Source organism: Myxine glutinosa, chromosome 11 (assembly GCF_964187855.1).
Source record: "Myxine glutinosa chromosome 11, kmMyxGlut1.1, whole genome shotgun sequence".
In the NCBI taxonomy this organism is placed as follows: domain Eukaryota; kingdom Metazoa; phylum Chordata; class Myxini; order Myxiniformes; family Myxinidae; genus Myxine; species Myxine glutinosa.
In genome coordinates, this window is record NC_136271.1 from 18,825,787 (window position 1) to 18,839,590 (window position 13,804).

General features: G+C 44.2%; 1 protein-coding gene across 1 annotated transcript in view; it reads right to left on the reverse strand.

Annotated features, from left to right (window-relative positions):
* The window catches only part of LOC137436088 (CUB and sushi domain-containing protein 3-like), a 1,358,203-nt gene that overhangs the window by 60,841 nt on the left and 1,283,558 nt on the right, over positions 1-13,804 (reverse strand). The window contains exons 58-60 of the mRNA XM_078786463.1: positions 12,894-13,070; positions 1,174-1,353; positions 615-788 (exon numbers count right to left, since the gene is read on the reverse strand). Coding sequence (XP_078642589.1) covers positions 615-788; positions 1,174-1,353; positions 12,894-13,070 — 531 coding nt within the window. The remainder of the gene's footprint in view (positions 1-614; positions 789-1,173; positions 1,354-12,893; positions 13,071-13,804) is intronic.

Sequence of the window (13,804 nt, forward strand, 5' to 3'; positions counted from 1 at the left end):
TGTAATATTTATTGTATTTTTTTAAAATCATCTTAATTTTCATTTTATATTGTAAATCATTCACAATTCAGGTTCTGGTTGCAATGCTTTGATAATAAGACCATTAATTGAAAGTTGAATTGAAGGACCCCACTGATTTTTCAGCCATTCTCACCCCTGCTTTTCATTTCGTGTATCTATGACTGAAATAATGTAAAGAACAAATCTAAATATATACATTTTCTAGCTTAAAATATGCAACAAATTGTTTTACAAACATGGGCTGATTTTACTCCGTGAAGAAGACTACTGCAGGCACTTTTATCACAAATTTGTCTCTCACTAACAAACCAGCAGGAGGAGCATCCCCCATGGGACCTGGAGGCCTAGAATTACATAACATCTCAGAATAAGAGCAAGCAACCGAGGATGACAGTGTAACCCTTTGGGATGAATAGTTGAAAGCTTGTTCTAAATGCAAATAATGAAATAAATTTGAAGAGTAATAGTAATAATTTACAATGTTGTTGGTGGTACTATTGATAATATAGATAAATGATTGCAGGAATATCGATGATAATGACAAGGAGAATAACATGAAACGAGGATGATCCAAGTTAGGAGGAGATTATTACGTAAGCACTGCGGCACACTTCCTATCCAGGTTCCGTTGTCTTCGCATCTCAGCTCCACGGGGAATGAAAGCTCGTAGCCATCTGAACACGAGTAGCTGATGGAGGAACCCCATGACAAGGCTGTACCCTTGATGTGCCCGTGCGAGATGGCTGTGGGAGGTGGGCAATGGACCGCTGCAAAACACAGCCGTAAAACAAACTTCTGTTGAAGAGTTGTTGCATCCGTACTGCAATCATTGATGAAATTCTCAATCGAGGACTTAGGATCTTCTCTGTATTACCAAAAATTAAATAGATTTTTTATTTCCAAAGCATACAGATTATGAATTGTAAAACATGCTACTTCAGACTTATTCAGTTACATTATGACTAGTGTACACTGTATTAAGTGATATCAAGAATCAGACTAATTAAGGGGCTTATAAATCAAGACAATATATTTAGTCAGAGGATGACAAAGCAAGTATTATGGCTGAAAAGGAAAATATGTCACGCATAAATGAATTTAGAGGATTCAGGCAGTCACATGATCTGTATTTGTTCAAAATGTAAATTGTACCTTTGCACAGGGGAAGATGCCCGCTCCATTGACCGTCTGAGTTACAAGTCAGCCTCATCATTGCTCCATGCTCCATGTAATAACCAGGAATACACAAGTAAGACACAGTGTGTCCGAATGTGAAAAAGTCTCCAGTACGCAGTCCGTGACTTGGAATGCCAGGGTCTCCGCAGCCAATGACTTTTCAGTGAGAGACAATGGGATATGTAAAGGAAACAAAAATGAACAAACACTGATAATAAAAAATAATGTAAGAGCTGTTTACAACTTGAGTGTGTGGGATGGGAAGAGCACTGGTGGAATTTTTCCAATTGTCCAAGCTGTGCAATTCAAATAATCTTCAACCAATTCAAAAGGAAGCAGTGAAAGCAGTGATTGGCAGCTCCTCATTTTAAGCGGTGACTTCAGGCCCCTTCTCATCAATTCCCTTCCAATTCTTCCATTTAGCACTGATTGCTAAATCGAAAGCAGATCCCTTGCGTGTAGTCCCAATACCCTTGAGTTATGTGATCCTTGTTACATGGAGTTTCAAGTCAGGCCGCAAAGGAAGCGCTGCTTTTCAGTTAATGTCACGATGTACGGTGGGTGCACTCAAGACAAAAAAAACAACTTAAAGGTGAACTGAGCATTCTGCAGCAAACATCCAAATTTGGGCATGAAATCACAGAAGAATACTAATCAACTAGAACAGCATACCTCCGCCAGGCTCAACAGTTTACGTTTTCTATCTCACTGATAGGCTGGATCTGGATTCGGACCCAAACCAAAATCTAATCGGGTTGTTCTTTTCACCTAACCAACTCATTCACCAAGTTCCGTCCAAAACTTTTTGAGATATTGTGCTATATATCAGTTTTAGCCCTATTACTTAATGGTGAAGAATCACGTCCATTAAAATATCTGATCCGGATTCGAATCTTCAATAAATAGTAAATCGATTCTTCCTTGTCACACACCTGATCTATCCACAAAATTTCGTCCAAAACCACCCACAACGGTTTGAGATATCATGCTATGTATCATTTTTTCCCCTATCTCTCAATGGTGAAGAATCAATAAAATTCTCAGATCCAGATCCGGAGCGGAATTTTCACCAAAATCTAATCATTTTGTCTGTGTCAAATACCCAACATCTGCACCAAATTTTGTCCAAATCTGTCCACACCTTTTTGAAATATCTTGTTCACAATCAGACAGACAGGGGTGAAAACATAGCCTACATTCACATTCCGTGGAGGAGGTAAAAATTATGTAACTAGAACAGCACTCGGTGGAGCACATACCTCTGCCAGGGTGAACAGTTTATGTTTTGTATCCCACTGATAGGCCGGATCTGGATGCGGACCTGAACCAAAAATCTAATTGGCTTGTTCTTGTCACCTAACCAACTTGTCCACCAAGTTTCGTCCAAATCCGTCCATAACCTTTTGAGATATCATGCTATGTATCGGTTTTAGCCCTATCACTCAATAGTAAAGGATCACTTAAAAATTAAATAATTCTCGTATCCAAATCCATAATCAGATCTTCACCAAAATTGAATCGATTAGTCCTCGTCACACATGCAACCTTTCCACCAAGTTTCGTCCAAATCCGTCCATATCTTTTTGAGATATCCTGCTATATGTCATTCTTGGCCCTATCTCCAAACGGTGAAAAATCACTTAAAAAATTATACTTACCCGATCAGGAACCGAATCCGGATCTTCACCAAAATCTAATCATTTAGTCGTTGTCACATACACTACCTCTCCATCAAATATCGTCCGAATCCATCCTCAACTTTTTGAGATATCTTGTTCACAGACAAACAGACAGGGGTGAAAACATAGCCTCCATCCACCTATGGTGGTGGAGGTAATAATGAGAAAGACACAGAGAGACACAGAGAGACACAGAGAGACAGAGAGACAGAACCCAGTCCTTTCGCAGTTTTCGAAGATGCATTTGCAATGAAATGAGTTAAGCTTTGTAGAAAAATGTCTCAATGCAAAGTGCACATTTTTGATTTAGATTAGCGAAGCTCAAGAAAGAGTAATGTAGAGCTAGCTGACAGTGGTACAAACAAGGGAATGAACGAGCAGGAACAGAGAGGGATTTGGGGAAGAAACCCTGAAACTAAAAAGTAAGGTTAATGGGGTAATATACAGATCATGTTTCTGAATTGGCGATGACAAGAGATGGTGGTGCCCAGCCTGATTGAAGTGTTGGAGGGAAGAGTGAGACAGAATCAACTCTGGAATGTGTTTCCATGGGGGAAGTAAGGAATACATAAGTTGAGGTGGGCCATCAGGCTGGATTTTGGGAATTCAATCAGAATGGGGTTACTGTCAAAACATTTTCATCCTTGAGTAGATTGGGAGGGTTGGAGGACTGAGAAAGTAGAGGGAGGGAGCAATAGCGGAGAATAGACGGTAGAAAACAGAGACCACTGACGTGCCTGTGACGTATGAGCGTTAGACCCTGTGCTTTGGCCTCATCGCCGGAGAGTCCAATAATAATGAGAGCTCTATATTCCACAAAATGCAGGAGAGAGATGTGATGCTCAAACGGCAGCTCATAGTGGAGAGTAGCACCCAAATGAGCTATCGACAAAGGCCTTTTACACTATGAGCAGATCTAATTTTCCAAGGAAAGACTGATTAGATGGAGGATGACCAGTCTGTGGCTGGTTTTGGAGGCCAGCTTTCCGATGTGGATGGCCCAGGAAGGGTCATGGCTGATGATGAGGCCTAAATGTTCAAGAGCCTGAACCTCTTCCAGTGGATGCCCCAAGAAATACAGACAATCACATTTGAAAATGTTAGGAGAGCAATAGATTTCACCCCTTTTGTGAAGAGAGTGATGGGAATGTGATTACAGTAAATATAATTTTTTACTCAACACTGAGAATGTTTGTGATGCTTATTGCTAATGAACTATACTTTTGTTTAGTCTGTGTGGAGGTGTCATTGTGATTGCGGGAGCTGTAATTTTGTATGTTCATTCATGACACATGGGATTATGTATTTATTGAAATAAAACAATGAAAACACTAAACGACTGTTTTTGACCAAACTTTGACAACTATCTCACTCCCATCTTCGTGTTTCTTAGACTCATACCCGCTGGCATGGACTACATTCCAGCCATCAGATGTTTCCAACTGTACTTTATCATTGGACGTAATATTAATCATGTTTCTTAACCCCCGGAGTTCAGATGAGATCGTTCCAGGATTCCCAGGGCAAAAACGTGAACGCGCACAAATCTGCAGCCGAGTTCTCGCAGAGAGCGAGAATACAAGTTCATGTATATGTATTTCTGGGACTGAATTCTCGTGAGTACCTCAAATTCTGCGAGGCTTGGCTGTGATTTGGGTGCCACGATGGGTTGAACATTCACAGGTTTGGCCCGCTTTGTTTATGAAAAGCAGCAGACTTAGGATCATCGTCAAATCCATGGAAATCAAATCATGTCTTAGTATCATGGAAATCTCCACATATGGCTTGTGGACTTCCTCTCCTGTCGTAGTCAACGAGTGGCTCCAAATGGAATTCTCTCATCTCCTCTTCCTGTCCAGGCTGCGGTTCCTCAAGGCAGTGTTCTGGGCCCTGTGATCTTTCTAATCTTCATCAATGATCTCTCTGACCCCTTGAAAAATCCTCTTTACCTTTTTGCTGATGACTCCACTCTCTGCCGTTCCATCTCTCATCCCTCAGATCAGCAGGCTGTAGCTTCCTCACTCTCTGCAGACCTGGCGAAAATCACAAACTGGTCACACGTGAAACAGGTCTTTCAAGCCTGAAAATCTCACACTTTCACCTTGTCTCTCCAATACGACCACCTGGAAAATCCTCCCATCTACTTTCTCAACAACCCTCTCGAAGAAGTTCTGTCACTCAAGCTTTTGGCTCTAATTATCTGCCATGATCTTTCCTGGGAAAACCACATTTCCAAGCTGGCCTCCAAAGCCAGTCACCGACTGGGCATCCTCCGTCGTGTGAAGTCCTTCCTTGACACCTCTGAGCTCCTCACCACATAGAAAGCTTTCATCCGCAGCTTGAAGGAATACTGCTCTCCCCTCTGGGCTGGTGCTCCTGCCTCACACCTAGTTCTGCTTCACACTGTAGAAACCAAGTTTTCAGAATCAATGGAATCTCCTGTGATGAAGCTGATTCTGAGGGCCTTTCACTCTCTCACCGCAGGCAGTTTCGTGGTCTTTCTGTCTTTTACCAACTCCTCTCTGGCCGAGCTCCCCCAGCTCTGTCTGTGCTGTGTCCACCAAATATTCCTGCAGGACACACAAGAACTGCCAGCAACCCTCTTATGGTGAAACTGCCAAAATCAAGACTCTCCTTCACTCTTTTATTCCTCTTTTTTCCCACCTCTGGAACAAACTCCCTCACTCTCTTCAATCCCAATCCTCCCTCCAGGTCTTTAAAACAGCTGTTCACCACCATCTCTTTTCTTCCCCCATCCATGGGCATGCGCAAGATTGGTCGTCACGTCTCTTCAAAGCTGTCCCCGCGCGCACGCTTTCGAAGTTAAGTAATTTTTCACATTGTGTTTTTGTCGAATCTGTATCTTTCTTTCGGTGTATGTACCTATTGGGGTGACTTTAATAGGTTTCTCGGTGTTTGTTTTTCATACCTGTGTACAGAATCGTCGTTTTTTTCGTATCGTGTATTCTGAGGCCTAGTGTAGTGCTAGTAGGCTACCGTGTCAGCCCTTGGCTTGAGGCTTTTTTTTGTCTCAGCGGTTCTTCGATCGCGCTGCAAATTACTTTCGGTCTCTGTTTTTTACGGTCTTTTCACCCCATACTTCCTTGTTTTAAAATCTCAAAAAAAAAAAATTAAAAATTTTTTTCCTTCCCTGTTCTTATCCGTTTGTTCATTCTTATTTGTTCGTTCGTTCTTCGACCACGTTGTTCGTGATCACGTGATCACGTTGTTAAAAAATGTTTCATCTGTCCCCTGAAGAACTATATTTTGTCATATTCTATAACACCTTTTTCTTCTTCTTCTATAAAAGGATGCTTTCGACTTGCTCACCAAATCTATTCATTCCAAAAAAAAATTCCATCTCTTACGACAGTGCATCTTTCATTCATTCCCTAAACTCTCCAGAACTCGACCCATCCTTCAGCGTCCTCAAATGTATTTTTGACTCGAATGTCTCAAGAAACTCATTTTGCAATAAATGTTCGTTTCCCATTAATCGTACACTTTTCAAAATCCAATCTCACCTCTTCCTTCCAAATCTTCCCCATCACCCATCTCTTTCAAATCTTCCCCCTTGCCCCTCCCCCCCAAATCTTCCCCATCACCCATCCCTTTCAAATCTCCCCCCCCTGCCCCTTCCATCCTAAACTCCCCCCACTCCGAGACTCTCCCTCACTCCTCCCCTCCTAGACTCCCCTCTCACCCCTCCTCCTCAAAGCGTCCTCCCTGCTTCTTCCCCCTTCCAACTTTCACCTTCTTCTCCCTCAACCTTCTGCCTCATTCTTCACCCTCCTCAAATAACACCTCACTGCGCCTCACCCAATCACCATCAAACCTTTTGTCTGCCCCATTCTTCCCTTTCTCCAAGCTATTCTGTAATCTCTGACACACCTTCAACAGCTCTCCCTACCTCTTCCTTCTCTTCCACATCTTACCCTACCACTCCCCCCCCCCCTGTTCTGTATCCGATGCTCCCCCTTCCTCTTCCTTAACAGTATGGACCTCAAACATCCGGGGCCTTCGCTCAAACTTAACTGATATCTCCATACAGGTTGCTTCTGACAAACCAGACGTGATCTGCTTAACAGAAACTTTCCTCCTTCATGATGTCTCTGATTCCTTGGTATCTTTCCCAGGTTACTCCCTCCTGCGGTATGATAGACCTGAGCCTCGTCCTGGAGGTGGGGTTGCTATCTTTATAAAAAACTCTCTTCCTCACTCACCCTGCACTGCCCTCTCTCCACCTCACCCCCAGGAATACCTTTGGCTACGGCTTCCCCTTCGCTCCCACCTTTTGTTCATATGTGTGTTGTACCGTCCACCAAACAGTGATGACTCCATCTACATCTCGCTGTCTGATAATATGGACCAACTTCTATCTACCCATCCCAACTCTCTCTTCCTCATATGTGGTGATTTCAACTGTCACCATGCCAGTTGGCTGGGGGTGGGTACCTCTCTCACCAGCCATGGCTCTTCAGCAAAGGACTTCTGTGACTCACTGGGACTGACACAATCTGTCAATTTCCCAACCCGGATCTCAGTCAATGGAGCATCTCCTCTTCTGGACTTGGTTATGACTAACTTCCCTGAAAATGTCTGCTGCTCTTCTTCTGCTCCAATCGGCTCATCTGATCATGTGCTTGTCAAAGTGGACATCTCTCTGACCATTCTCAGAGAGCCTCCTCAGCGTCGACGAGTCTGGCATTTCACTCAGGCCAACTGGCACGGTCTTCAAGCAGCCATCAATCATCTGGACTGGTCTCCCATCTCTACTGCCTCTGACATCAACTCATCCTGGGAATTCTCCTAAAGTAAATTGCTCTCTCTCATGCACAGATTTATCCCATCTCGTCTTCAGTTGTCATACCCTTCCTCCCGTCCATGGTACACGGAATCTTGTGGTGAGGCTATTGCCCAGAAACAACTTGCTTTCATCTCCTGGAAAGCAAATCCAACGGAAGGAAATCTCATTTCCTTTCACAAAGCCCGAAACAAGTGTGTGTCCACCCTCAGGAGAGCCAGGAAACAATATCTCTCCGTTCTCAGGACCGAACTCTCTTATCTGTCTCCCTCTTCCAAATCCTGGTGGCGTCTGGTCAAATCTGTTTCTGGTGTTTGTTCCCCCTCCATCCCCTCCCTCACCTCAAATGGCCACACGGCTGACTCCGCATGTGAAAAAGCTGAATGCCTCAACTCTGTGTTTGCCTCTAAATCTTGTGTCCCAAACCCATCCCTCTCTGTACCCACCGTATCCAGTCGTACCCAGCTGCTCCTGGACTCTGTGTCCTTTCCTCCTGACAAGGTGGAAAAGTTTCTGTCAACCCTCGACTCTGATTCTGATTCTGCAACTGGACCTGACGGCATCAGCCCACGGGTCCTAAAATCATGATCTTCCGCTCTTTCACTCCCTCTCTCTGTTCTCTTCACCCTCTCTTTTGCTCAAGGTCATCTTCCATCTGCTTGGAAATCTGCCAACATCACCGCTTTGCACAAAAAAGGTGCAAAAACAGATCCCAGCAACTACAGACCAATCAGCCTTCTCCCAATTATCAGCAAAGTCATGGAATCCATCATTGCTTCAGATATGAAATCTTTCCTCTTCTCCAATGGCTTGATCTCTGATCATCAATTTGGTTTCAGACCTGGACACTCCACTCTGGACATGCTGCTTCTGCTTTCTCAACAATGGATGGAGGTCCTCAATGCCAAACAGGAAATTAGAGCAGTCTCCCTTGACATATCACGTGCCTTCGATACGGTCTGGCACCCCGCTCTGCTCACCAAACTCTCCTCTTTTGGTATCCATGGAAATCTCCACGCATGGCTGGCGGCCTTCCTCTCTAGTCGTAGTCAAAGTGTGGCCCTGAATGGGTTTCTCTCATCTCCTCTTCCTGTTCAGGCTGGAGTTCCCCAAGGCAGTGTTCTGGGCCCTGTGATTTTTCTGGTCTTCATCAATGATCTCTCTGACTCTCTTGAAAATCCTCTCTATCTCTTTGCTGATGGCTCTACTCTCTGTCGCTCCATTCTTCATCCCTCAGATCGGCAGACTGCAGCCTCCTCACTCTCTGCAGACCTTGACAAAATCACAGACTGGGCAAACAAGTGGAACATGTCTTTCAATCCTGACAAATCTCACACTCTTACGATGTCTCTCTGAAAAGACCGACTGGCAACCCTCCCATCCACTTTCTGAATAATCCGCTCCAAGAAGTTCTGTCACTCAAGCTTTTGGGTCTCACTATCTGCCATGATCTTTCCTGGGAAAACCACATTTCAAATCTGGCCTCCAAAGCCAGTCGCCGACTGGGCATCCTCCGTCGTGCGAAGTCCTTCCTTGGCACACCTGAGCTCCTCACCACATGCAAGGCTTTCATCCGCAGCTCAATGGAATACTGCTCTCCCCTCTGGGCTGGTGCTCCTGCCTCACACCTAGCTCGCCTTCACTCTGTTGAAACCAAAGCATTCAGAATCATTGGAATCTCCCGCGATGAAGCTAACTCCAAGGGCCTCTCACTCACTCACCGCAGGCAGGTTGGTGGTCTTTCCGTCTTCTACCGACTCCTCTCTGGCCTTGCCCCCCCAGCTCTCTCTGGGCTCTGTCCCGCAAATATTCCTACAGGTCGCACAAGATCTGCCTGCAACCCTCTTATGGTTAAACTGCCAAAATCAAGACTCTCTGCTCACCTTCACTCCTTCATTCCTCTTTTCTCCCGCCTCTGGAACAAACTCCCTCACTCTCTTCAATCCCACTCCACCCTCCAAGTCTTTAAAACAGCTGTTCACCACCATCTCTTATCTTCCCCCATCCAAAACCTTGATCTTTTCTACCCCCGCTAATTTCACCCCAATTCCACTTTTTTGAAATCCCAACTTCCGTCCAGGAAGTCCTTGGTGTCCTTGTGTTTTATACTTCTACCTCCCCCCCCCCCCCCCCCTTCCCATGCCTCCTCCCCCCGGGCCCTCTCCCTTCCACACATCTCCCTGCTCTCGGATGTTGTGTTTGTGTGCTTCCCCTTCTCTCCCCATCTTGTCTTCCGCTCCCTCTTTTTGGGTATTTTGTTTGTCTGGTTGATTTGTTTGTGAAGTAAATGTTAGCTCTTTCACGAGCCTCGATTCAGTTTACAAAAAAAAAAAAAAAAAAAAAAAAAAAAAATCCAAAAGCTTGATCTTTTCTACTCCCGTTAATACACCCCAAATTCACCTCTTTCAATCTCCGACTTCATTCCTAGTAGTGTCAGTTTGTTGCTCTCTCTCTCTCTCTCTCTCTCTCTCTCTCTCTCTCTCTCTCTCTCTCTCTCTCTCTCTCTCATGCAATTTGTTTTATACCGTGTACCCTTTCCCTCCCCTCCCTCCCAGCCCTATCCCTTCCACAGATCTCCTGATGTCCCTGTTCTCCACTGTTGTGCTTGTGTGCTTCCATCTCTCTCCCCATGTTGCTTCCCACTCCCTTTATTGTTTTATGTGTCCGTTTATGTTTTTTGTGTTTCATGTGCTAATGTGTGTTTAATGTGCCAGCACCTACACGAGCCTCAATGTTATATATACCAAAAAATAAAAATAATGAGATTGAAGAGGATGGGGGAAGTTGGTTCTATGGGTGGGACAAAAAGAGGAATGAATGATGGAGGCGATGAGCGGCGATCCTGGATCTAGATAGTTTCACTAGAAGGGGGTTGAAGGTGAACTGTATGTGCCCTGCTGAAACCTGTGGTGAACACAGTATGGAAAGAGCAGATGGTGCAAGACCAGAATGGACGTGGTAGAAGACAGAGACACCACCGACCTGTGATTGGAAAGTGAGAGGCCCATAGACTCAGCTTGATCGTAAGAGATTCCTGTGATATTGAAGGCTTTGGTTTCCATGGCGTCCAGCTGAGCAAGATGTGAATCAGGGGAGCTGGCCTTGAGGGGAGAGCAGTACTCAATCAAGCTGGAGGTGAATGCCTTATAGGTCGATAGGAGTTCAGGGGCACCAAAGAAGGACTTTGTACAATGGAGGATGCCCAGTCAGTAGCTGGCTTTAGAGACCAAGTTTTAAATTTGGTTTGCTCAAGAAGATCATGGCTGATAGTGAGACAAGACTCAGGAGTTTGAATGACATGACTGAACATACTCAAGAGGATTGTTAAGAAGGTAGATACGAGGATTTGCCAGATGGTCCTTTTGGAGAGAGATCGTGAGAGTGTGAGATGTGTCAGGAATGAAAGACATCTTTCAAGTGTTTGACCAGTTTGTGATTTTATCAAGGTCTGAAGAGAGGGAAGAGGCCACAGCCTGCCTGTCTGAAGGATGAAGGATGTCACGGTAGAGGGTGAAGCCATCAGCAAATATATAAAGATGATTTTTGAGAGAGTCAGAGAGATCAGTGATGAAAATCAGGAATAGGACTGTGCCCAGAACACTGCCTTGGGGGCACTTCCGCCTTAACAAGGAGAGGAAATGAAAGGATTCCCTCTACTTTAAAAACTTGTCTTGTTTAAATAAATGAAACCAACTGTTTTAAATTGACAAACACAATCAGGCCTATCTACCCAAATGGATTTTAATTTTAACTTCAGAGTAGTGACAAAACAGTGACAGGTTTGTGTTACGGATTCGGCCCTACTTATGGTTGTTATTGTTATCATTGTTGGTTCTAGATATTATGCTTATTGTGGCTTAAGGGAAAGGGTTATTGTGGTTAAAAGGTTTAAAAGCGCTCCTGGCCAAATGTGGCCGGAAATCGGATCGTGACCCAGAAGAAAAGGGAGCGAGGAAGAAGAGGCGTGAGGAGATCGTGAAAAGACGTTTTTGTTGAAGCTCCGGACCGAGCGGTCGAGCGTACAGTGCGAATGAACTTTGCGTCCTTGAAAGGAAGTTCGTGCGAGAGGGGATATCGCCGGAGTGCTGTGGAGCCTGTGTAGTCGGGTATCCTCATTGAGGTTCCGGAGTGTCCTTGCCTCAAAGCCCCGGTTCGAGTGAAAGTCGTCCGCCATCTTCGCCACGCACGCAACCTTCAGTGAACAGGTTTTTGTCGCGTCGGCCAGGCATTATTCCCCGGTGGGTTGCCGGGGACGGCTGTGCAAGAAAGTGGCTTTTGAGGATTATAAGGAGACTCGCTGATTGAACCGCAAACGTGTACGTCGGAGCGCGTCTTTGGGAGGTTTCCCAATCCACCGCTATTGTGCGGGGTGTTGGACCACGTGACCGATGGGTTGCTTCGATCGTCCACCCCTCAATTGATTGTGATCGGACATTGATCCAACGATCGCTGGAGCGAATCGACTTCGCCTTGGAGGGGTACAGAGACATTGGGGGGAGTGCTGTGAGTGGGTTAAAGGAATAGATAAGGTTACCATCTTAAGATTTGATTGTAGGGTTGATTGCCCCCATTGTTGTATGGCTCTTTTTGTGTGATTTATAATATATTATTGTTTGTTCATCACCCTTGGTGTGGTTCCATTATTGATTAATTTCAACCAAGGATAACATATCTTTCTGCCGGGGACCCTCTCGGGGTTCGGAGGTTTACCGAGACCAGGGGATAGGGGAAGACCCCATAACATTAGCCATACACTGCTTATAATGAAACCAAAAACTGAACCATTGTTTTGTTCTTCATAAGAGAACGAGATATTCAAGGAAACAAGAAAGAGATGCGGAAGCAACAGGTAAAAATGGACAGGCCGAGAAGGATGAACATACGAGCGGCTCTTCAAAGACTTTCAGAAAACATAGTTCGACAAAATTGAATTATATCAAGCATGAAGGACACTTTTTCACGACAGGTACATAGTCTGAAACTATATGAATGAGATTGTGCATTGAAAAAGATTCTTCTGTAAAATACCTGTGCCTTGATCATGAGAGACAGTGAACAAAAACATTGTGAAACCATGAAATCAAACTTCAAGTGTATGAATAAGTGATAAAGAACTTCTGCATAGTTCATTATCTGAATGTAGGAAGTGATAAATAATAATAATATCAATAATATAAAGCGATGAATAAGAATCAAAGAATGATGAAGTGCACCTGTACAGCTGGGGAGTGTGCCAGTCCACGTGCCATTGGCCGAGCAAACGCGGCTTGCGAGACCGGACATACGGTAACCGTCCAGGCAGGCGTACACCACCGAACTGCCAAACATGTGCCCGTCATTGTGCATGAGAATTCCATGTGCCGGAGAGCCAGGGTTGCCACAACTCACCCCTGGTGGAGCAGACCAAAGGATGGAGATATACAGGAAGGTGGTCAGTTGTAGAGAAACATTTTGAAGTTCATCACATCTTATACTATAACGCAGCAAATGTGCATGTCACCGAAACTCCATAATTGGAACGTGGCGGAAATAGTGCCAGCTTTGGCGGTAGCAGGTATTACAAATAATCTTCCTTTATCTTATGTTATGTTATGATATTGAGTATGATATGTTGTCTTCTATATAAGAGAGCCGTTGGTCTGTCTGTCTGTGTGTCACCATTTTTCGCAGAAATAGCTGACTGGATCTTTGTCAAACTTTCAGAGGTTCATCAGTGACTGCCTGGGAGTGTTTTTGGGGAAAGAAAAAGGACAAAAAAAAAAAAAAGCTCGTTTTTTTGGATTTAAAAAAAAAAATACATATATCGCTCTATAGTGCCGAGGCCTTTTGATTAATGACAGTTATATACAAGTACACATTTGCATAAATAAATACAAAACAAATACCAGACATTTGAACACAAATATTAAAACATTTCCAGAAGCGGTCGAAGTTGGTGGTAAGGCTTCTTCTTCTTCCTGAACGCATCATACTTAACCCAGAAACGTGATGAATGGCACATTCATCAGCATATATTAAACGAAAAGGTAAAATGATGATTTGACATTTGTGATGGATTCTGATTTGGATGTAATTGCTTTTCCATGACATTTGACCTCATTTCAAGTATGTTAATGTTTATTTT